Source organism: Falco rusticolus, chromosome 7 (genome assembly GCF_015220075.1).
Source record: "Falco rusticolus isolate bFalRus1 chromosome 7, bFalRus1.pri, whole genome shotgun sequence".
In the NCBI taxonomy this organism is placed as follows: Eukaryota; Metazoa; Chordata; class Aves; order Falconiformes; family Falconidae; genus Falco; species Falco rusticolus.
This window is the reverse complement of record NC_051193.1, coordinates 45,897,519-45,923,046: the sequence shown is the minus strand read 5'-3', so window position 1 is coordinate 45,923,046 and position 25,528 is coordinate 45,897,519. Positions and strand designations below refer to the sequence as shown.

The 25,528-nt window shown below is 44.0% G+C and overlaps 1 protein-coding gene across 2 annotated transcripts in view; it reads left to right on the top strand.

Annotated features, from left to right (window-relative positions):
* The window catches only part of HSD17B12 (hydroxysteroid 17-beta dehydrogenase 12), an 89,558-nt gene that overhangs the window by 10,676 nt on the left and 53,354 nt on the right, over positions 1-25,528 (top strand). For both annotated transcript variants that reach the window (XM_037394242.1, XM_037394243.1), the window contains exon 2: positions 22,592-22,638. In XM_037394242.1, coding sequence (XP_037250139.1) covers positions 22,592-22,638 — 47 coding nt within the window. The remainder of the gene's footprint in view (positions 1-22,591; positions 22,639-25,528) is intronic.

Genomic DNA, 25,528 nt, shown 5'->3' with positions numbered 1-25,528 from the left:
GACTAGGATAATGGTCTTGTATTGATTTGCTAGTTAGGGAATTAACTTTAAGAAATAGAATGCTTTGCCACTGCTTACACAGCAGTTTTAGTACTCTGTTCTTTCTGTGGCCTTATCCTTGGAGACAGACCAGTTGTATTTGGCTATATTTAAAACTAATTCTGGTAACCAAAATCTTACTGTTTTACAGAGTTTCAAAAAGGGGGCGGGGGGGAAGCTTTGGATTGAAATTGTCTCTATAAACTAACATAGAATTTGTCTCCTTGCAGTTTGCTTTTTTTTGGTGTATTGCTTCTAAGAATATGTCTGATTTTATAGATACATGTTGTTTTAAAATAGTGTTTACTGTAGAAGTTTATATTTTCAGTTCGAAAGCCTTATTTTGGGGAGAATTAGTAGTATGATGTGCATCTAGGCAGGGAATGTTGATCATAACTTTTAATGGTCAGTCCTGTCCTGCCTATATTCTTACTAGCTGTGGATTTTCTGCAGTTTGAATTTTGCCCTTATTTCTAAATCTTGGAGCAGCGACCATGTTCCTAAACAAACTTGATCATCTCCCCTCCCCCCCCCCCCCCCCCCCTTAAGGTGTATTAGTAGCTTTGATGCAAGCTACTTCCTCTAGCCACAACGGCCGTGTTTAGCATGAATAATGCTCCTAAACTCGGTAGTGCATTAGGTTGCTGGTGAGGTGGCTGCTCTGCCTCTGTCAGTGACCTGACCAGACCGCGCGGTGCCCCAGCCAGCCCGTACTCAGAGTGGGAGAGCAGTATTTTTGGTGAGGTGGCACTGGCTGGCTGACCATGTTGTAAGAAAGGTTTACAGGACCTGAAAGAGAGCAGCAGTGTGGCTGGAACATTTTGCAGGGGTGGTGGAGTTTTGTGTTATTTTGAGGGGTCTCTCTAGAGAAAGGCTAGAAGGACCTGAGGATAATAAGGCTGTTCTAGCAGGCTGGTTTTGGTCAGCAGGCTAAAGGTACCATGATCAGTCTATGCAGAGGTGTAAGACCAACCTCCTTTGCTCTTCCTAGTGTCTGACTTGTAAAGGAGGGTATTCTCTTGGATGAGAGAGAGAAGTCTGATAGCAAGCCCCCAGTCCCACTCAAGAGAGGGGTGGGGGAGCACAACTCTTCTGTTGTCGGTTCTTCTAGTGGAAGCTGTAAAAACCTTTCTAAATGAAAAAGGCCTTGAGAAGCTGGGATAGGAGAGCTGCAAGGATGGGATGTCAAAAAGGGAGGGAAGAAGCAAATGGAAAAAGGGGGATGGGGTAGGAGGTTCATAAAGTCAAGCAGGGAGCCAGAGGGGTGAAACCTATTGTGGGTGCTGTGTTCCAGAGCATCCATGCAGTTGCTAGGTCCTGTTCTCCCTTTATAGCACTAGATCCCTGGACAAAGGGTGTTGCTGGAAATTCCTCTGAACGTCCTTTTCTCTGAGCCCTGGCTGGTCAGCTGGATTGGGATGAACTGGAGCCCTCTCACTGCTTGCTTGCGTGGCAGACTCCAGATGAAAAGGGCATTGGGGAGATTGCAGTGATGACCCTTGAAGGAGGTTGTGTTGGATCTTAATGGGGGTGCTGCGTACTTGGTGTAAGCATCCATGGAAATCTCCCATCTTGCCAGGAGCGGGGTGCGTGCTGGGGGCATGGTGAGTACTGCTGTGTTTGTGCCAGGGGCTCCCGGACGGAGCCAGGGTTCAGCGGGACCTGAAATACCCGTATGGGGTGAAGGCTGGCCTGGGGGTCCCCCCTTGGCCGGGGGTGTGTGTCCCGCTGCCTTGGCTGTGGGACAGGGGGCACACAGGGCTGCTGGCCACGAGGGTGACTCTGGAAGCCTGGACTCTGAAGCCGGACACCAGGGAGGGGCCTCTGGAAGCCGGCTGGGAGGCTCGTGGGGCGGCGAGGCGTGCAGGGAGCTCCCAGCACTGCGGCGAGGTGCCGGTAGCCCCGGGTTGGCCCTGCGGGGGACCGTGCTCGCTGGACGTGCCGGCTGCAGGCCTGGAACGGGGCTGCGGCGCCCCCGTGACGCGCGGTGTCCTGTCAGTGCTGATCCCGCTGTGTGCCGGGGCCTGGGCGTGAGGGCCGGAGGTGCTCCCCGCACCGGCTGGACCCGCGGCCCCGGGCAGAGCTCTGTGCCGAGCTGCCGGTCCCCGCGGCCGCCCCTGCCCGCCCGCCGCCGGCCCGCGCAGGGCCACGTGGGTGCCGCGCGCGGGGAAGCGGCTGCCCGGCGCGGCCCGAGCCGGCGGGGGCTGTGCCCGCGTGCCGCCCCGCCGCGGCGCCGCAGCGCCCCCTGCCGGCCCCACCTGGCCACCGCTGCGGGCAGGGGAGGGAGGGCGCGGGCGTGGGGGGGCCGGCGGTCGGAGCCGGAGCCGGAGCCGCCGCGCCTCCCGGAGCCGGCCTCGCTCCCCGCTGGCTCCGGTGGGCGGCGGCGGGGGAAGCCTGCCCCGCTCCCCGCGGGCGCAGGCCGCTGCCGCCCCCGCGAAGGGTCAACGCCGCCTCACCTCAGCCGCGCCGGGCGGGAGGAGGCGGAGGCGTGCCGTCACTGCGGCGTCTCCCGCGCCCGTTACCTAACCGGTGACATAACGCGCTCCCTCCGCTCCGCGTAAGAAACGCTCGGGGCCAGCGCTGGGGCCGGACGGCGGGCCCTTTGAGCCCGGCCGGGGGGCCATCGGCTGCCTCCCCCCGGACGCCCGTTATTCCCGAGGTGCGGGGCGCCCCGGCTCCCGGCCCCCCCGCCGCGGGGGGCGACGGAGGTCTCCTCCCGAGGGAAGTGCCGGTCAGGGCTCGCAGCGAGCCGTGCGGGCTGTGATTCGGCGGCAGGGCCGCTCACCTGGCCGGGCCCGGGGGGCCGGGGCCACCGGCCGCCGCCAGCGCGGTGCGCAGAGGCGCTGCCGCTGCCTCCCCGCGCTGCCAGGGAGCGGAGCAGGCGGCGGATCTGCTGTAGCTGGAAGATTCACGGAGGCTTGATGTGAGCCTCCTTTCCATAGGAAAATCTGGGGAGTTCTCCACCGGGGAAAACACTGCAACTTTTCAGGGGCCTGGAGGGAAATAGAGGAGGCATCAGTGGCCCTTTCTTTATTTAGAAACGGTAAGGGAAAGGCAGCGTTGCCTGAGCTTTCCCTTCAGTCTGTAACGCAAATAACTATTGCAAAACAGTGCTGGTGCATATGAAACAGTCAAGGCTTTCTAAATCACTTTAATGTAAGAGTCTCCCTAATGCTTGATGGTAGTTTATCGAGGGCATTTCTCCTGAGACAGCTGTTACCTTCCAGATTGATTAACTCGGGTGTGTTAACATCATGTGTCTGCTCCCTGCCCCGGTGGATAGAAATACTTAATTAAAGCAAAGGTAATTAAGAGCGTGGAATGGAAGGGACCTGTGGAACATTAATTACGGAATATTCTCATTTTAGCTAGAACAATATATGTTTTAGGGCCAAAAAACATAGAATGGTCTCCAGATCTGATGGGTTTCTAGCACTCCATCGTTGTCGCTCAGCTCTAAGCGACCCTGTTTTTATGAATGGCAGGTTTTGCTCAATCGAAGAGACTAGTCTGGTAAGGTCTGTGGGCTAGAGGGTGCTGCTGAGCACCTGAGTAGTCTTTCTGGCAATGCGGAGAAGAAAGACTTTTTCGAAAGGTGTGGTTTGAGCTTGTTTAAGCTTCTGTTCGAGAGCTGCAGTGCACAAAAGATAATCAGATGACTTCTAATTTAAATAAAATCGTGCTCGTGTATCAGTTTCTAGTGCACAGGCTACAATGTAAAATGTGGACTTGAAATACCACAGAGCAGGGCACGCTCATTGTAGGCAGGGTATCTTCTGAAGATGTTTAATGGCTTTTTGGCAACTTTAGGCTTTGTCTTTTTTTTATGAACTATTTGAATAGTTTGCTCCTCCTCATAATTAGGTAACTTCCAAAGACTCTAGAAATTCATATTCTTCTTGTGCTACTTCTCTACATTTTTAAGAGTTGCCTTTATAACATCTGGGCTGCTGAATAAAGACTTGCCAGCTACTTCAGCTTTTATCTGTGCTTGTCTTTGTGTCTTTTTAACAACACATTATCTATTAAATACACTCCTAAACCCATCTTTGTGCACGAGAAGCTATTTCCAGTACAACTGAGAGGGCTCTGCTTTTAACAGAAATAATGGTCTTATTTGGAATGAGAGGTTACAAACATTTAGAACCATTCCTAGCATGGCATAAACATGCTTACTGGCCTCTCGTGGATCTTGGAGTGCACGCAATTGTGCTTGTATCTGTGAGAGGGGGAACACCCTGAGGCGTATTTTCTTCTCTCCCCAGAAGTGGTTTGAGCAAGATTGCACAGATACTTCATTTCAAACTAGTGAGAGGGAAGGGGGGAAGAGCAATATTGATGATGTTTTGTATCTTGGGTAGCAACAGGCAGCTTAAACTGTCTAGTCCACCTTCTTTTGTACCTGGGGAACTGAAGACTTGGATGATCTGAAATTTTGGATCTTTCTGTTTGGTGGGAATAAAGCATAACCTTTTACTAGAAGATACGATAATATCACTAAACAAGAAGATACCACTTCTCGCTTAATGTGTACTACTTTAAGAAGCTAAGGTAATTAGTCTGCTAAACCCTTCTATTTTATTGCCTAATTAAAGTGCTGGAGACTTTCACCTGTAGCAGGCACATTAGTTTCAGTCTACATTTATCCTAGACAAGCTGCACGCAGATGTAATAAGGATATGACAGATCGAGCAGCTCACTTAAAAATGTGGATGTCCTGCAGGCCCATTGTTCTGCAGCCTCATGTGAGGAGCAATGGGCTGGGGAATAGGAGCAGCTCTGTCAGGCTCTTATGACACTGGTGAATGTTTCTCGCCTCAGTGTCTAAGACAACAGATCTTACGTTGCTGCCCTGTTCTTTGTCTCAGTGAAAAACACCATGACTATGGGAACTGGCCTGGTGTCTTGGCTTGTCATTGCTCCTGTAGCGCAGGAGTGCAGCAGACATACTCTTGCTTCTTGCTGTATAAAGGGCCTGAGCTTGCTTTCCACAGTTGTTATTCTCCTGCCACCTTCATGAAATCTTGTGAAATACCCTGTGTGACACTCCATGTACTGCTGTTTTGGGGCTTCAGGTATGGAAGTCTTCGTGCTTCAACTTCTCTATTCTTGAGCAGGTTATGCAGTTTGGACATGAGTCTTGTTGCCACTTCAGCTGTTCTGGAGAATTTTTATTTTCATACCTCTGTGTCCCTAGAGCAAATGCTAACTTCTCAGTGTACAGCTTGTTTTAATGTTGCTTCTAGCTAAAATGAATAAAATATCACTGGGTGTCTTCCTGCCTCAGTCTGTTCTACTTCTGAGCAGTCAGGATCTCTCTAAGAGAGTTTGATTCCCTGTTCTGTATATAGCTTCTGAATGAAATCTCTCCAAGTCTCGCTGCTTTGCTGCTGCATTCCTTTTTCCTCAGATAGCCTGTGGATGTTACAAATTCTACCTACATTGGCTTCCCCATGCTTTTGGTGGAGGAGGAGGAGGAAGTAAATATATTGTCTGGGTGGTAGGGAGGCAGAATGTGACTGCTCCAAAAGAGTAGTGAAGAGTTGTCAAGCTCTTCTACTTCTTTCTTGTGTGGTACATGATACAATGAGAACTCATGAAGAGGGGAGAAGATCTTGGAAATATCCTAAAACAAAGCAAATGCTTTTGCTGTGCTCAGATCCATCTTTACACCTGCACTTTCCCAATCTGTTATGCACTGTAGCAGCTGAGGTGTAAAACTTGAAACAACTCTTAATGCTACTCATGCTAACTACAGGCTGTGCAAACCGGCTGTGAAGTAAGATGTGAATTGACTCATGCCCAAGTTGTTTTATGGCTGCTTAAAAAAAATAAAATCTAAGCCTGGAACATAATCAAGATGTTAATGTAGAGTTAAATAGGTTATGACAGCAAAAGTTTGGAAATTATAACAACTCACATTTGACTTGAGTTTTGTTGTTTTACATACGTGATACATACAGGGGAATTCCTCCTGAGCCCTAAATGCTGGCCGTGACTGATAAATGGATGGTCTGAAATAGTAGGTAAGAGCTGCTATATATACCCTGCGTGCATTAAGCAAAAGAATCAAACTGCATAGCCGCAGATTGGACTCATGGGTTTATTAATATATTGTGTCCATGACCACATATTCAAAACAGAGAGTGTATTTTTTTTTTATGGCCCTTGAATGTTTTCTTCCCTCACAGGCTCCTGGAGGTCAGAAGTCAAACAAAAGTAGTTTCTTGAGTAGCTCTGATTTTTGGGGAGGGGGCAGGTGGAATTTGGGATTATAAGGGGTCAGTGGAAAACTTATCAGTAAGCTTGAATATGTTACATATGAGGTCCACATGGCTAGTGCAAAATCCACAGATTCAAAGGACTGAAAAATCCCTACTCTATTTTAAAAATAATTTTAAAAAGCCCTAGCATTTCTGGATCTCTTCTCATTTTTAGAATTTTTAGCTCTTGTAACAGTCATATAGCAGAAACGTGGTTTAACATTTGTCAGACAGACACAAGAACTTCTAAAAAGATCTCCAAGAATGGAAATAGTTTTGGGAAGGATTAGATGCTGTATTAGCTTCGTGGGGTTTTCAAAGTCTTCACAGAACTTCAGCAAGGAAACCAAGCTGCTTCATATTCCAATAGAAAATCAAGAGGCCAGGAAATCCATGTACAGTGTTGTGTAACTTTCTTGTCAAATACACCTGCCCTGCACTGTATTTACCAGTGGATGTATACATGCACTTTTTCTCTTCATGTGTAAAATCTGACTTTCTTGGAAGATACAACTTTAAAAAGGGTGACTTCTGCGTTAATATGCTGGTGCAGAGAACAGGAAGGGACAATGCAGGGTTATTAGGTATCTTGTAACACGTTTTAAAATGGCTTGGGCTCTTAAATGAAAGGTTCTGGGAGAGCCCTTGCAGCTATTGCATCACTTGCTAAAAATAGCATCTTTACTGCATAAGGCAGCCTGTCTGCAGTGTGGATAGGCTTGAGAAATTAGTGCTTTTGTGAATGATGTTCAGTCATTTTTGCTTCTTGGCTAAGCAGGCTTTTAGTCTAAATTTTGAGGCAGAATAAAGTAAAAGATTTTATCTTCTGTCTCTGGGGTAGGGTGAGTTTGAAAAACAGCAGTGTCCACAGTTCCGTCTGCAGCATGATTTTAAAGATATATTTTTAAGCTTACTGAAATTACAATTTAAAGACACTGATAAATAATGTTCTTACATTGTAATTGTCTGGGGAAGGGAATACAAATTTTTGCTTTGTGCTGCATGAGGTAGTCTGCTAGTCTCATCAATAACTTAAAATTTAGGAGTGTGGGTTTTTTTTAAATTGCAGTTACACAATGCAGACAAAATATAACACTAATCAAAATTCATATTAAAACCCACAAAACGCAGATTCTTTCCCTTGAAAACAGAAGGTATGTTCCACAACGTTTTTTTCCCCCCTTCTCTTATTCTGAAATCTTAGTGAAGATGTACCAGCAAGGGAGTGTGTTTGTATTCCAGTGCTGTTGCTGAACCAGACAGGTCTGCAGCACAGCATTTTATTTTTAGACTCTAGGTTGCCATTTTTATCCTGTAGAAAATATTCATCAGTGTCTGGATGACAGGCCATCAGTTTTTATAAATGTGTCAGACCACGTTTTTTCCACCTCTCTTTCTACTTCTCCTTTTATGTCCTGCTGTATACATTTCTTTTTTGGGGGAAAGAGAGGGGAGAATGAGGGTGCGGGTTTTAATTCATGCATTAGATTTTTCAATTCACAGATCTTTAGCGTCACACGGTTCATTCATCTTCTGTACTCGGCTGCTTATGCAGCGTTGCTTATTGTCCGCAATGGGTGAACTGTTCTGGTACGTGGAGCTGAAGACATGGGAAGGGGCAAAAACGGGTTTGCTGCTGGACTGATTGCCTGGGTTGCCCACTCACTCTGCTCACCCCCAAAATACCCTGATGTGGCCGTGCTGTTGAGAAATAGTTTCATGTATGGTTTCAGGGTACTTGTCAGGTATAAAATTACTTCCTGGAGAAGCTGCTGAAGATCTCTCTGCAATACATTCATGTAGGTCAGCTGACTTCTAAAAATAGAAGTGGGGAGATCTCTTCTGGTGTAGGATATTGAGAAGTGGCTTAGTGCGTGGCAGTAGGGGCTCGAAGCAATGTGGCTTTAGGATGCTGAGGCAGTAACTCTCACTAAGCGTGACTCTAGCACAAATTTCATGACAGAATTGACCCACATATTACAGTTGCTTCCTAGGGTGCTGGACTTCTGAATCTCTCTAGTGCAGCTACCCTGTATGTGTGTAGAAATCCTGAGGCTTTCATAAAGAGTTTGTAATTCATAAAGGACTCCTTGAGTCCTTGAAGAGCCATCTAGGTTGACGGGGAACTTGGCTGTGGACTGCTATCACCAGGGCAGTTGGTGCTGCTGCTGGCCCCTTCCTTTTCCCCCGATCTTCCCGTGGAGGTCTTGCTGTAGCAGTGACAGGAGCTTGCTTTTGAGAGACTCTTACCTCCTTTTGTTTTTTTGGGGAAGAATTGTTGCTAGTGGGAAATAGCAACCAGGAGCAGCTTGCTGCTGGAGCTGAGTTAGCTCACGGCTAGAGGGGGACCTACCTAGGAAGGGGATGAGTTGGATAATTGTATAGGTGCTACTGAGGTTTACCAAAGTGATGGGAGACATAGCATCTCAAATGTTAAGAGGACTGAAATAAACAAGTAACAATGGTGCAAATACTCTTATCGGCAGTTGAAGGTCTGAGTCAACTCTGTCCTGATTGGTTTTGATTTATTTATAACTTTAAAAACTTGAAGTCATGGGAGCACTAGTACCCGAGACAGCTTGTTGGGGCAGGGCCAAACTTAAGTGTTATGGTAAGTAATGGCAGGTATTCACAAATGTAAGAGCAATAAAATGGTTAGGATGGTTGATTACTGATACTTTTTGAGTTAGGAGTGGAGATTCAGTATGCTTAGACTGTATATACACGTGTTAAGCCTTCTGTAAGGGTGGTGGGGAATGGATTGGATTTTGATCTTACTTGGAAGAGGCACTGTAGACTGAGACCTTCCTAAGGAGGGTTCTCAGGTACAACTGTGTACCTTTTGTGTATGGGAGTAGAATACACTGAGTGTGTGCTGTGACTTAACTAGTAACCTCCCTAAATGTGTATGATTAAGAAGTAACTTATTAAAGATAGGCTTTATCAGTCCTATTTCTGCTGCATGAGATAACATAATGCTATGCTTTTTTTCATGGTTAAAACTTGTTTTTCCTTCTACACAAATTGGTAGGTGTCCTGACTTATAACGTTCCTTCCTGTTGGAGTGAGTCCACAGGAGGGCCACGAAGGTGATCAGAGGCCTGGAGCACCTCTCCTATGAAGACAAGTTGAGAGAGTTGGGGTTGTTCAGCATGGAAAAGGGAAGGCTCCAGGGAAACCTTACAGCAGCCTTCTAGTACCTAAAGGGGTCTGACAAGAAAACCGGAGAGGGACTTTTTACAAGAGCATGTAGCAATAGAACAAGGGGTAATGGCTTTATGCTGAAAGAGGGTAGATTTAGATTAGATATTGGGAAGAAATTCTTTACTGTGAGGGTGGCAAGACACTGGCACAGGCTGCCCAGAGAAGCTGTGGATGCCCCGTCCCTGGAAGTGTTTGAGGCCAGGCTGGATGGGGATTTGAGCAACCTGGTCTAGTGGAAGGTGTCCCTGCCCATGGCAGGGAGGTTGGAACAAGGTGATCTTTATGGTCCCTTCCAACCTAAACCATTCTATGATTCCTAAAAATGAAACTTTTTCTTTTTTGTGTGTTAGGGTTTGTAAACCCTAGAAAAGTGGCCTTGTGGAAAAACAGTACAATGGCAAGTGGTATTCCAGAAGAAATTCAGTAACCCATGTGTTCCAGTTTTTTTGATCTGTCTTATGATGAGTTTGAAAGCATCTTGTAAATAAGAGGTTAAGGATTGGAGGCTGGACCTAAAATGGTTTATTGTCATGAAGGGTAGCGATATCCAGGTTGGACAGATGTTACAGGAGAAAGCAGGTGAGGCAGAAACATGCTAGTGACTGGGTGAAGTGAGCACAGGCCTGGCGTGGCTGGTCTGAGCCAACGTGAAAAGGCTTATTCACACGAGGCAGCTCCTGTGCAGCCTCAGTGTGCCTTTGGCAGGAGGCCAAAGACAGTGGCCAAGTTCATCCATGCAGACCTAGGTTAGCTAGTAAGCCTTATTCTGTCAAAAAAACCCCAAACCACAATGCTGAGGAGCACAATGTAGGTACATGATTCCAACATAGCCAGCCTGCACCTAGCTGGGGTGTTGGTACCAACGTGGCAGTGACTAGGGTGAACTCGTCTCCTGCTTGAGACTATCTACTTTCTTTCCCACGGGCTGTGCTCTGCCAAGGGGGTTTGTTGCTTGGGTGCAGTGCTGGATGAATGCACGAGTCCAAAGCATTCTTCAGCTCTCCAGGAGTCTGAAAGGCTCCATGTGGAGGCACCCAGTGGCTCTGTGGGAGATGAGTTGGGTCTGGATTGGCTTATCCCCTGAAAGCTGGCAGACCGCACTGTGTGAGAGTATACCTTGAGAGTATCTGCAGCTCTGTTGCTTCTCATAGACCATCTACCGGTCTTTCCCAGAGAATGCTTTATCTTGAGCACAGTTATCCTTGTTGCAGACTTAGATGCTGCAAATGTTTATTATCTTCGGCACAAGACCAGGTACTGATGAGGGTGGTGAAGAAAAGTCCAAGTGGTTCTGTGGTTTGGGGTTCGTTGGAGCTGGAAGTTAAGAAAAATCAGTTTCTACGGTGTCAGTTTTCTTAGTCTTTCTGTGCTTCCCAGTTTGCCTATTTTTGGTGTATTGTTGACGCACTGAAATTCTACTCTGTAACTTGCTGTGAAATGAAGATTTTAATTCTGGGGATAGGGAAGGAGCATGATTTTTCTAATAAATGGAATATATTTAGAACATTTTGGTATTTTAAATGTACTTAATTTTTTTAATTCATTTGCTCTCTGCAAAACTGTAGTCCAAACAGTTTCTGATAGAGGCTCCCGTCAAAAAGGGTTGCCTGAATGTCTAATCTTATAAATTTTGTTATACCTGTTAGATTTAGAGAAAGTTAAGCAAAGTGATCAGCATCACTGCTTAGCATGATCTGGGGATGGTGGAGAAAGCGCCAAATCCCAAACTAGCAGATCAATTTCAAAAAGAACAGGAGGAGATAATACTGTTCTATGCAAGGTGTAGTTCAGCTGTGTGGCTTCCTGTTACAGTTGAAGATGCTAAAGGTTTACATGGATTAAAAAAAAATACTGTAAAATATATTGGTATCTTTTTCTCCTGTGAATTTGTCTACAGTCACCAGCTGTAGTCCACCAAACCACATAGCTGCAAACTGGACATGGGAGGAGTATTCTGGAGAGGTATTACAATGTGCTTGCTGCCTTCTTGAATTCTCCCCTCAGTACCTATTAGTGACCACTGCCAGAGACCCAAGTCTTGGGTTAGCTGGATCTCTGTTCTGAGTTGGAAGGTCTAATCTTGTGATAAAACTGTTACCCTATGAGAACTTGTCTACACTGTGGGTTTTTTTTTTCCCTTCACTTCCTGTATAGGTGGATACGTGCAAATGGAGGGAACAGGTGAATGATGACAGGATGTTTTTATTATGTTAAGTTTGTTTTTTTCCTAATGACTTGCTATATCAGAATGTACTGTGCACGTGCTGAATGATGCATTATGCTTGAAATGCACCCAAACCTTTATTTAAAGATTCCTTCAAGTCTGTGTTTTCTGTAATTCTAAATAGTTCATGCCCTAGTCATGGAGCTCTGAAAGGTCAACCCATGTTTCAAAGGTGTAGAGAAAAGGTTTTATTTAGCATTGTGTTCTGGGGTCTCTTGACATGTGCAGCAAAAAATTATGGAATTTCATGGCCACAGTCTGATTTTTAAAAAGCTGTTACAAGGTGCTGTTGCTTCTTTTCATGCCCCAAAACTTTTTGGAAATTGGTGTCCTCACTGTGAATATGAAGGTACTCAAGTAAGATGATTTGAGTTACTGCCAGCACAATATGGGGTTCCAGAAGGAACCCCTTCCTGGTTCAGATCCTCTTCATGAAACCAGAATCTCTGTTCTTTTAGGACCACTGTTGTATTTGTCTCTCATATCCCTAGCTGTAACTAGCCTCTCCTTCATGAAGAGATGAGCAGAGACACTCTGAAAGTGTGTTGAGATGGGGAGTGGGAGGAAAAAAAAAGGTAATTTTTCTGATGCCCTCTGACAACCTGAAGAAAGCTAGAATCATGCAGTTAGTAATATATATATGTAAAACAATCAACAAATTAGGCTTATTTTGTTTCCCATTTTCCTTCTGATGCTTTAAATGGCTAGTAATAAAGAGATTCTTGTTGCAAGTTTGTAGTTCTGTTTCCAGAGTTGTCTGTCTTGTCCTGCACTGCTGTCTCGCATCTCAGAGCTCCTCCAGCAAGTTAGGTTCTTCATCCTTACTGTGCTCTTCTGAGTCAGAAACAATTTTTTTTTTCTTCTTTGAGAGATCCTAGTTTCTGGGCTTAATTGTGACCAACTTGTATTTTCTTCCCAATGTTAAACCAAGCCAGGGGTCCTCAAACTTTTTAAGCAGGGGGCCGGCGCGGATGAAGTGGCAGGCAGTCATCTGCGGCTGCTTGGTTCCCCCCCAGCCCCCGGCGGGGGTGTGTGTGTGTGTCTGTAAATACCGGGGGCCGGATTGAGGACCCTGAGGGGCCCGTGGGCCACAGTTTGAGGACCCCTGAACTAAGCTTTTCCTTTTCTGTTGGTTGTGCTACATGGGCTTATGATGAGCAAACAAAACCCTTTTAGAATTCATCTCCCAGAACAGGTAACTCTTAATCATTTTAGCAGCCTCTTTTTTTTTTTCTTTTCCAGCTGTTGCCATTTAAATGACTTAATGTATTATTGCTTTCTATTACTATGGGAAGCACCTCAGTGGATGCAATCAGGTTGTATAAGTTGTCTTTATAGCTGCATCGGAATGGCAGTTTATAGTCCATTTTATATTCAGCCACTGCACCCCAGATACCTTTCTTCCATTGCTTACGATGGTCACCTCAACTCTAAACAAAGTTAGTCTCCAGTGCGTGTCTTGACATCTTGTACTGCCATGTCACCAGGTAATATCTGGCAATACTATTTTTTTATTACTCTGATCTATAAACCCATCTAATTCTTTGTGGTGTTACGCTGTGAGCCTTTTCACTAGCTGGGTTATCTGTGAAATTCATGAAGCATTCCCTTCTTTGTGCGGTGGTCACCAGTAACAGTGCTGAACAGGATTTGTGCTGAGATCAGTCCCTGAGGAGTGTAACTAGTAATTTGGTTTTATCTTGATAAAGTTCCTTTTTCTTGGTCTGAACCATTGTAGGTGCCTTCCTAGGTAGCTTCTGTCAGTATTCTAAGATTCTTATGTTTGGTCCCAGTCAGCTTGAGTCACAGTTTCTTATGGTCATCATATAAAATGATTTCCTTTTGTCTCATAGATTTGGACCATTATTTTTGTCTAAATTGATCACACTTAAGTTTGGCATAGTTTGCCTTTTGACTGAAAATGGATCTAGTGCTGCATTTTGTCCCAGTTGCCACTTTTCTTCTATACTTGTGATTATTCTGACACCTTGCATAGCTTTGACTTGAAATGAGTATGTCCATAGCTTGCCAAGATCACTTGTTATCATCTTCTGTTTGCAGGTGGTGGGTTTTTTTTGCCATGTCATTGACTTGAACTTGTTTTTCTGCCTGTTACAAATATATAGTGAAAGAGGGGAAAAAAATGTCAAATTTCTTCTAGTGACTTCTTACTTAATGCTGCTTTTCAGGCTCCAATCTCAGACGCCCTTCTACTGGCTGCTTAGTTCATTCTCAAAAAGCAGCTTATCTATGCATGTTTCTGGTGGCAAACACTGAAAGCCATCAGATGGCACAAGTCCTGAGCTATCTGATGTTCAAAACCTTCCTGTTGTATTCACCCACTGCTAGAGACAGGAAGAACCGAGAACAGTAACTTGATCGACCTCTCTGCATGTGCTTTCCTGGCCTGCTTGTGCTTGCAGTGACAATTGGCATCTGTCACTTATTTTGCAGTGACGAACAAATCAGAGCTATTTGTTTGCCAAATGCTAATACTACATGGTAACTCTTATGGTAGTGCCTTACTGAGCACAAAGCAGCTATAGTTTTTGCGTATGCCTAACAGACTTCAGCAGATGATCTGAAAGACTTGGTTGCTATTGCAGAAGTTAAGTTCAGGGCGCTCTTGGGTTCACCTGACATTTTCTGGATCAAAAGCCTTGAAAGCAATTTGTAACAGGATGAGGTAGAGGCTTCTGAACACAGGAGATGGGATGACAAAGTTCCTCCTCTCCTCCCAGGCTCCCATATCCATAATGCAGCAGCCCATGACTAACAGGAGAAAAAGACCTCATGGCAAAGATTTGAGTGTGAGTGTGTAAAAGAAGGTCACTCTGGAACTGGGAGAGCTCACTTAAAGGCACCTAGGACTGATGGTGTGTAAGTGTTGCCCATGACTTTCATGAACTCTTCGTGTGGTTTTCTTGTTGAGATTTCTAGATTGCTTCTAGCTCTGAAGTCTCAAGAAATCTTGAAAATGCACTGCCCAAAACCCTTTCTTGCTGAAGTTCTGGGTGAAATGGGAACTTGTCAGTGCTGTGGTATTTATAGAATATTTTTCTACCCACAATCCTACTAGCTCCTAGACACAAGCTGTTACCAAGTAAGTGTTTGGTTCTGGGAATTGAACCTTTTTCTGTAGCCTGTCTTTTCAAAGCCTGACCGTTAGGTGTAAGCTCCTTTGTGCAAAAAACCCCCCTTTGTGTGAAAAAATACACAGAATTTCTAGGATTTCAGCTTGGGTACAGGTGATCTTTCTGAAGAGGTTTCCTATTTCGGCAAGTTAAATTGAGAATAGAAGTGAAGTTTGTCTTATTTTGCACAGAGTTTTCTGTTTTTATTTAATAAAAATGCAGGGAGTTACTGGCTGTCTTATTAACTTGCAGCCAGCATGCTTATCTTCTTTGTTCTTTGTTAAATATGAGCTGGCATGTGTTAGACTGCGTTAGCGTTCACTCTTTGGGACTTCAGTGGTTTCTAAATTTGGCATTGCTAAGCCGGTGCCCTGTTTGCTTGAATCAATTGGGGCTTCTATTTTTAGCAACAAAAGGGAATTGAAATAGCAATTTTCTTTCCATGTAATAGATCCCCAAGAGGAATACTGATGCAAACTCTCTGTCATCCCATATTCTCCCCCTCCCCAAAAGCACTCAGACGAAAGGCAGCTGTCACGGTTTGCGGCTGTATTAATCTTTAATCAATCGAGTGTTTTCTGCATTCAGGTGTTCAGGGAAAACAAGGGTCACGACTAGGATCTGCCTAGAATAACTAAGTGCTCGTGCATGGATTGTGCAGTCAGAATTTGTGGGCAACGGCAGGGACAGACAGAGCAGCTAAAAATAGTATTTGCTTGCAGTGTTTCTCCAGTCTATTTTTGATGCTTGATTTTGATAAGGTTGATTGGGCTCTTACTAAAAATAGCTGTTCCTAGCAAGCTGAGGGCAAAAAGTAGAATATTTTTAACCAGCACAGACTAAAGTACTTTTGTTGGCTGGAGATAATCTAGAAGCTTGGTATTGGTCAAATGCCAGTGATTTATATAAATCTGTAATAAATGAAGCACAGCTTGATGCCAAGCAGGGATAGTCTTTTCTCCCCTTGCCAGCTTTTGTTTTCCCCAGGAGCTGTCATATTCTTAATATAGCCTCCGTGTTTCGTAGCAGAAGAATCTCGAGTCTTCAGTTATTTATGTGTTGTACCTATGCTAAGGTTAGCTGTGCTATGAAGCTTCTCCCAGCCGTATTGCTTTAACAAAACACACTAGGGTCATACTTTATACTTTATATTTATGTCTGCTACAGCTGTGTACTGTGCCTTGACAGACCCTCACTCCGATCCGGATTCAGTCTTGCAGGACAGGGATGGCTCTTCTGTGTGAACGGAGGATGTAGCTGAGAGACTAGCTCTGCAGTGGCCATTTTGACAACAAATTTGAATACCTCTCAGGATCAGAAGTGTAGCTGAGCTGCCCTCCTTGAGATCTATTTGTTAGCTTAATTTTTTGGCAGGAAGAGTATAGGTATTCCCAAATCACTGTACCCACATCTTTCAAGGGGGGAGTAACATCGTTAGTAGCTTGAGTTGTTCTTCCTAGGTAATGATGTGCATGAGTGCATCTGCAGTACTTTGAAAGATTGCCTAAACTCATGGTTTTCTTAATGAAAACAGGAAAATGGCTGAACTGAAATGGCTTGTAGTTTGAAGGGGATAGTAGAGAACATGCGTAATACTTGTTAGCTTCGTTGTGCAGGTAGTCAAAGCAGTGTGAGGAGTGTGCCTGGTGCTGTTTGTTAGCAGCAGCATGGATATAAGTATTGCATGCTTTATCTCCATTAGGCATCTCAAAAGCTTATTTTGCAGTGGAAAATGTGTGTGTTTACCTGAAGGCAGGCTTGGTCTCTTTAAGCTTTGTCTTCACTGTAGTCTAACCTTGAATTGGGGAGTCACGAATCTATAATCTTGTTTCAGCGTGATTGCTCTGCAGAACTGCAGTAGAATTTTCTATGCTTGCTGTTGCTCCTTTTCCCTGTGTCAGTGCTGGTCCTTGTTCCCATCATGAGATGAGATGATTTCTACATGCCTGCCTCATGCTTTACTGCACCATTCTTTGATTTTTGTTTTAAGATGTCCTGGCTGCATAAGAAGCAGACTAAAATGTTCTTTCTGGATGTTGAATATTCACTTCAGTCACAGAACAGACTGCTGTGGTCTGCTAGGTGCTGCTCTTGCCTGGCTGTAGAGCAGTACCCCCCTTTTTAACAGCGGGGAATGTTTATCCAGCATACTACTTAGGTGGTGGATGTTCTCTAAGTGACCTCTTATTTGGGAAGGCAGGGGCTGTTACAAGCAGAAAGAACATGCGAGCTCCATGCACCATTGGTGGTACCTTATCCTATGCCTGTTTAACCGTGGGCTGTGGGATTTCTGAAGGATGCAGGAGCTATTGGAAGCATTTGCATATTCAGCCCTTTGGAAGCCTTCTGGAGTGGTGCCTACCTTTGTAACCCCTGAAGTCATGTACCACTTGGCATATTAATATTCCATGCTAAAGTCACTGGTTGGTTACACAACTTCTTTCATGGGCTTGGTCTATGGCTTTTTTTAATATCAGGAAAGCTATTTCCTTTTAGTGCAAGACCATGCATTTCTCTGACTGCTGAGTTCGTTTAACTTTGCCCTGTATTTGTCAAGGGTTGCCTTGAGTTTCGTCCTGGGTGGGAAATGATGCCCAGTGCCTATGAACTGCATCATATCTGTTGTATATGTGACAAAAGCTGTGTAAACACACAATGTGAAACATTAGGAGGTGAAGTGGCTAGGTGGGGTTAAGGTTTAGAGGATTAGTGTGAGTTGTGTCTAATCAATAAGTAGTCCAGTAGTAGAGGTTGTGGTGGACTTCTGTGTAGCTGTATCTTAAATTTAAGAGGTCACTGTAAGAAGTCAAAGTTTATGTAATTAAACTCAAAGCAGGAGGTGAAAAGGTGTAGGTGGCTTGTTTGTTTCTTTTTCTTCCCTCCCCACACCATATAGGAATCAAAATTCTGGCACGGTTGTTAGGGCAAAGATGCCCTAATGTCCTAAGATGGTTTTGGTGATTTATGGAAGTGATTGCATGATGTGTTAAGGATAATACTGTAATTAAAAACTTAACTGCTGATCGGAGTTCTTCTGCAGATGACTTGTGTATATGCAATGGCAGTTGAAAGATCTACAGCACACATACAGCATAGCCTCCTTGAGTGGTGTAAGCAGATAGATGATGCCCCATACTGCTTGCCTTGTTCAGAGACCTTGATAGTACATTGAAGTTTCTCTTTGCATACCTACACTTTAAGACTGTATCCAGAGCATTGGTGGGTTCAAAGACACTTAATGTGGTGTACACCAGTGGCTATCATGAATTGTGATTAAGTGTTTTACTAGCTTTCCCACTACTTATCTGCTATTTTGAACAGTATAGGATCAATTGGAATATAAGGCTGTTCGTGCACAGCTGAAGTGAAAGCTAGGACTAGAGGATAAAACCCATGCATACATCAGTTAGCGGTTATAGCAGTGATTACGCCAGTCTTACATATTCAAGAAAGTGTCATTACATAGAAGAGCAACAAATGTTCCTTACAGTGTTCTGTACTCGTGAGGGCCAAGCTATATGTCTCAAAACAGGAGTCTTCAGGCAGGTTTCTCAGAATGGAGAACAGATGATGTAGTCTTGCACGTTCCAGGTCTGTACTTATATGCTAGTTTCAGAAAAACATGTCTTGAGGTGGGAATCTGTTCCAAATGCAGTCCAATTATTTTCTGAAATACCTTGTGTCCAGAGTTGAACGCTGGCTAGTGGTAACTTGTGGGGTAGAACATCTCCAGCCCAATGCGCATATATTGATTTATTAAGTGAACTGTTTTCAGAGTATGTCATGTTACTGGATACCTTTCCTTAATTTTCTTCCCCTTTTCTTCTACAGCCCCAATAGTTGGGGGAAGATTGATGTTTACGTCTTTGCCTAAAATCAGTGTTTCAGTACAAGCTTCCATTCAGGCAAACTTTTGTTTGGTGGGCTCACACACGAGCTGCCTGGGCTCTCTTCTGGAGACGGCAGATGGCTGAAGTGGGAAGCTACTACAGTTAGTCTATGGGGTAGATGTGTATAATCACACTTAAGAGCTGGTGCAGCTTTTTTTACAGACAATAACTTATTCCTACCCTACTTGCTTTGCCTTCTTTAAGCTCTGCCAACTGCAGCTTGTAACTTTTGTTGGAAGACACTGGAGAAGAAACAGAATTTAAAAGCTTAATCCACACTTGGAGTTAAAACTAGCTTCAGCACATCAAGTTGATAGTAAAGATTTAGTTAAACTGGCACAGCTTTAGAGCGGTTAAAACTAACACTTGGCTCTGGAGTGGGAACTAGAGATGAACGTAATCAATATGAAATTTAATAAATGAAATAAATGACAAGTGCCTTGCTAAGGCACAAGTCTTACCAAAGCTGCTTCTTTTTGTTGCTCTCCCCTTCCCTGCAGCGTGCATATACGCTTCAGGTAACTCAAAACGTGGAGGAAGGTAAGGTTGCTGAAGCTGGACATTGTGATGGCCCAGGCAGTTGTCTTTACCCCACCTCTCTTCCTTGCTTTTACAACATAGGGCTTAAGTATGCTGTCTGCTCCGGCTGGTGTCTAGCTGGGCAGGCTTTCTGACCCACCAGACTCCTCTCTAATTATCCCATAAATGGGCAGTAACTACAGCTCCCTTGCTGAACTGGGTGCTACTGGTCAGGAGCAGGAAAAATCTGTATCAGCACATTTCCCTGTTGCAGTCCTCCGGTGCCAGTTTTGGTGGCTTCTGCACCAGTGCAGCTGCTGATGGGAAATCCATTTACTTAGAATGGGTGAAGCTAGGCCAGGTGGCTTCTCTTGAAGTGCCCAGGGAAGGGAAGTGTGGCCTAAAAAAAGGTGGCTTTTTGGTTGTATGTTAGAAAGCCATCCTTGTACTGTGTTTGCTCCACAAGATGATGTGGGAACACAGAGCAAGAGACAAAGTTATCCTTCATGAAGGGGAGTCATTAATAAAATGATCCTAATAGTGCCTTCTTGTAAGAAGAGGATTTCCCTTATTGCTAAGAAAAACTAGCTGCATGCTTTATTCTGATGCCTATGCCTTTACCTGTAGCAGAAGCAAAACAGTAATATGTATTAGCTAGGTGTCTGTTTATGTAAGTGATGGTTCAAGCACTTTTTTTTTTTTTCCTTCCTGGTGGGATTTCTTAATGTTTTTCATCATTTATCTGTATTAGATTTGTCCAAATTTCTCAAGTTATGTTCTGGAAGGTACTTTAGCCTCTGGACTACAGGTGATTTTAAGTAGAAGTAGGACCTAAGAAGGGAGGAACCATCCTGTTACTTGTACTTCAGATAGAAATCCCCACTCTTCAGCTTGTCTCATGCTCCAGCCGCTTCTATTACAATTTACCTAAGCAATGGATTCAATAAATGAGGTAAATATCCTTGACTGAAATTGTACTTGCACTTTATTAAGCCTTTAAAGTGCTGCAGATGCTTTTTGAAGTCCCTGCCTTATGGAGCATGCACTCTTAGCTGTAGCTGCTAAAGGTGAACAACTCACAGTGTCAGAAAACAGTATTTTTAAATGCTGAGCTTGTTATCTGGGAATGAAACCATTAAATCCATGAATTTTGAGTTGGAAGGAGGAGAAACTATCTATAAGCGTTATAGGGAATAGCTGCTCTTTAGGTACCTCACTAACTAGAATGAAGGAAACAAACCCCTTTTACAGAGTCATGGAAGTGGACTGTTTGCCAGATTGGGTCAACTTAGAGCATATCCAACTACGGTTGTAAGCCTAGTGGGGAGTGGTACTGGGCACAGGTTTTCGTTGTGCTCCTGTTTGTTTTACTGCAGCAATAATAAATTATGTGATAATACATAATGTGAAACCCAAGATCAGTAAGGCTGAAACTGAAGCTTGTTAGTCCTTGAACTAAAGGGATGGTGCCATCCTGAAGGACTGTAATGCTGTCTGGTACATGGGTAACAATATTGGTGCAAGTTTGGTTGTAGCAAGTGGACTCCTGGGAATACATTCTTGATTTCTTCCCCAAGGTCTGCTTTTTTTCACCATTTGGCCCCTTGCTTGACTTCTCTACATGGGGATTTGTTACTGTGACTCATTTCTCTAATTGTGGCTGGATGGCAAGTGGCAAAATGGTGTGACCCAGGCACTTGGTTTTCTCGATAAAATTCACTAGAGCTCATGGTGCAGCAGCTAGAGCTGTTTACTAGCTGGGGCATCCTGTGTGTGCAGTATGTGTTAATACGCGTATGGTACAGTCCTGCACATCCTTATCACATGGGAGCTACAGCATCTTGCAAATAAGCCTTGAAACCAGGGAAGGGATAAATGTATGTGTATGTACCTTCATCTAGGGTCATCCGTAAACCTAGCTTAAATCAAGGGCATGACTATCTTTCATTCCGAGCCTGTTACTGCACTGTTGGCTGGCCATTCAAGCTCAGATAGGACCATCACTGGCAGCTTCATCACTTGCTATTACGTCCACTTATTTATAGCTAGCAGGCACAGAAACTGAAATAGTTACAGCATTTCCTAGCTGTTATTACTCAAACAGAAATATTCTGGCTGCTGTTTGCATGCCAGCTGTTATGGGTGATCTGCAGGCAGTGACTAATCAAATCATGTGCAAACACATCTCCTTCTGGTGCCCTGAAGGGAAGTTATTGCTGGATCCTAGTGCTGGACAACACCTCCATCTGCTGTGAGTTTCACTCAGGTAGAGGTTGACCTGAGAGTTCAACCAACACTCTCAGTTCAGTTTTCTGAAACATTAAACAAGCCCAGTTATTTGGGCATGTCTTGTGTTCATTTATGCTTCCACTGCTTATCCCTGAACTTGTTCAGATCTAACAAGTACAAACAGAAAAATCCAGGAGTATATTCTCTAGCCACTTGGAAGTGAGAGCAGAGACAGAAGAATGAGCAAAGCTAAATGAGTAAGGTTGTTGAGGTGTAGGCATTGGTTTGATGAGGAGGAAGTGGAGCTGGATGTGCTTGCTTGAAAAGTAGTTGGGAACATGGCTTCTGGATGGAAGAACTGCTGTTTAGTGGGCAAACTGAGATGAGTGGCTACTGGTGTGGTCAGAGTCGTGGAATTATCTGTCAAACTAATGACGTGTTGAGTCGCTGAGAGCTTGTCGGCATGCAGAAAAGAATCCTAGGAAGACTTGAGGCTTGACACAGATCCCAGTCACCCACAGGTGAAAGTTTAAGCTCTAGAAGCCCAGCTTGCAACTAATGGCTACTGATCAGTCACTTATACTGGCTGTTAGTAGTAAGCACAATGGCCACAGAAATCTACTGGAGAGTCACTAACAGAGACCTGTTGCTCGTGACCTAAAATGTCTGTTTTATTGGATGCTTAAAGGCTTTAAGATACTTTTCATTTTACAGTGTACTTAAAACTAAGTTGAGAGCTGTTTTAATAGTTATAACTGAGCTTTTCTTAGTTAAATGACTTGGAAATCTTCCTTAGTCTGCAGCGCTTCTGAAGAAGCGTAGTGGGCCAGAGGACTGGCATGAGGAGGAGTGCTGAACCTGAATCTTGAAACAGTTAGGCTCCTAGCTCAGTCTCTTCCTCTCCTTTCTTACATGTGGAAAGGTTTTAGTTTGAGTTCTCTAAGAGATTTATTCAAAATTGTACACCTATTCAGATATGTTTTGATATGTCTCTTGGCTGGAATGAGTATTTTAATAGCTTACTAATAAACACTCATTGCAGTTATTTCTGTGAAGCAGCTAATGTATATATTTTTTCCCCCTCTACAGTGGTCACAGGAGCTACTGATGGGATTGGAAAAGCCTATGCAGAAGAGGTAAGAATTCTTAGCACTTCCAAGTGATACCTTGATCCTTGGCAAGATGTCATGCTGTCTTAACTCTGTCAAGTAGTAGGTCATATCTCCTCACCTTTATTTAACAGGTATGTGTGGAGAAAGAGGTCTCCTGCCTTGTCTCCCTCTGGTGACCAGCCAAGAATTTTATCCCTTTTTGTTAGCTTCCTTAATTTGTGAATTCTGTTTTCAGCCTTTACCTTGTCCTTTAGTGTTTTTTTTTTTTAACTTCTTCTAGTTGTTACAATTCTTAGCTTTCTCTACCTTTGCTATTTCTTTTTGGTATTTTCAGGCACTGACTAAATGGCATTTCTAGGTGGTTGCAGTACATTCCAATTATTAACTATAGTTCATGAAGTCTCTGAAGCTGGGTTTTACCTCTATCTCTTTTACTGTACTTTTTCTCTTGATGGATATGTGGGCTCCAAATATGGTACTGGAATGTATTGCTTAAGACAGAAAGTGCCTGTTAGTATGGGGCAATTTAGCCTATAAGCCCAGAGAACATCATGACAAATAGTGCTGACTACAACAATTTATAGCAAAAATAACTTTCAGCTCCAGCATCAGTATCAAAGTGAGCCAGTCTGTACTCATGTTTGTGTTCTCTGAAACACCAGCACGACTTAGCGTGAGGAGATCAGCTGTGAGATATTCCTTTTTCTTGAAGTTTCTGTTCTGTGGAGCCCACAGGGAAAGTAGCATTCCTCTTCATGGGTAGTCCTTGTCCTTCAGATTTCCCTACATCCCTGTGTGCTCTGCTACCTGTACCCCTGGCCCTTAAATTCCTTTATGCTTTGCAGAAAATAGCACCTTGTCCTGCTGGGTCAAGAAGGGGGGGTTGACTGCAAAGCGAATTAAGCCTGGTGCCAGCAGCACCTGATTCTGGCCTAGAGCTGGCAGCTCATACCTGCCAAATATCCCAGTTACCTGGCACTGAAGCAAATGATGCAATACTTAAATCTAACTGCCTAGAGTAAGTGGAAGGAGGTGACTGTGCCCAGGGCATAACACTATGAGGAGGAAGTCCTCTGATGTGAGAGACACCCACTGATCATCATGGGAGATTGGTTTAATGATCTGTGTTAGGTTATTGAGTGAATGAAACTACAGCTTGCTTTAGGTTCTGCTGGTGTCTCCAAGAACTAGAGGCTGCCTTCAGACATGAACATGTGCTGCTGGCAGAGCCCTGTATGTGAACCCTCGTTAGGAAAGCTGATCCGCTGCTGGGAAACCGACTGTTTCAGCTTCTTTGCCATAGTTGCTGTTGGCACAGAACACCCAAAAGCACCCCAAAGGGCACATATATTCATTCTTGGGCTGTAGAATAAAGCAAATCTTTCATGAGTTTTTTTATGATTGTTATTTATTTATTTATTTAGAATAAGATAAAAATTCACCCTTTGAGAGTTTAGGTGGATGAAGAGTACTTGATGAAGTAAAGCGTGGGTGTGGGGTGAAATGTGGAATGCCTGGAAAGACTTCTCAGTCTTTCAATTGACTCTAGAGGTGTCTTCATAAGACTGTCAGCAGAAGCTTGACTTTCTACTAGAAACTACCTTCAGGTTACTATAAATGCCACTGGCATACAGCTGATTGGGTGCTGACGGCTGTTGTCATGATCATGCAGATTACTTCCTTCTCCTTGGATGAGTTTGTGAGAAATATAACGGTGTGTTGAGAATCGCCTCTTTGAAAGTTTGACATGATCACCACTAAGTAATGGAAGAACGTTACAAATTTGTGGATTCTTTCCAGTTATACTCTGCTGTGTTGTTTATTTTCCTTCTTTTCCAAGCAAAGAGCCATTTTTACACTTCCCACTCTTGCAGTATTTAGATCTCTGTTCTTTGCTTGGCACTGGTAGCCTTTTCATCACTAGACCACCTCTTCATGAAAGGTGGTGCCATGGTAAATGCAAGTTTTCTCTGTCTGGGTAATGATCACCCAGTCTTTGATTCCAAAGCAGCATGGTTTTGTGTTTGTTTCGTTTGTTTTTTTTTTTTTAAAGGATATGGTCAGAAATCATTACTTGTTACCCCTGTATTGCTGTTTGCTTTTGCAAATCGTGAGTTAAATTTTAACCTTAGATGTGTTTGTATGCTAGTGATAAACTAGAGGTTGTGATCCCATTGTGTGCTCTGTAGTACTCTGCTATGCACATCTGCTTAGTGTTGCTTTTTTAGATCCTCTTGCTATACTTACTCTAACAAGAGCTTTAACTCTGCTTTGGTGGGCTGTCATTGACATTCCTTTCCATCCTGGAGAGAAAGGGCTTTAAAAGCGGTTATGTTTTGCTACCAAGGTGGAAAAAGTGGTAGTTACGAACATGACATATAAGAAATCAGATGTCTGCATCCACCAGCTGTGTTAGAATGGTGACTCTTGCTTGCATCAGTCCTTTAGCTATGAAAGTATCTTGCCAATGCTTGCTACTCCGGTGAGTTTTGTGATGAGTTTTAAGGTCTTCTTGTGCAGCCTTTTCATGACCCTAGAGACAACGTGCCAAAGATCTAAAGACAGTTATCTGCGAAGCAAGAGGGTCTTCCTTGTTTCTTACATAAAAACATAATTAGCTACTGGGATCTCAGAGGATCATTATTCGTCTTTGGACTATTGTGGTTCCACTAGGCCTCTACCAGTGAAGTCGGAGCACTCAGCAGAAACTGATTTGGTTGCATCAGACTCAAACCAAACGTGCTGTTGAGCACTGTCTTTTCCAAGTTTGATTATTTCTCTTAGTGGTATTTGTTCCTAGTTGCAGGCTCTTTCCTTGGTCATTTTATGGGCTTTGTACTCTTGAGAACTCCTCTTGCAAATGGGTTTCTGTTTCCAGATTTCAAATGCACTTCTCAAGGTGTGTCCCTTTAAT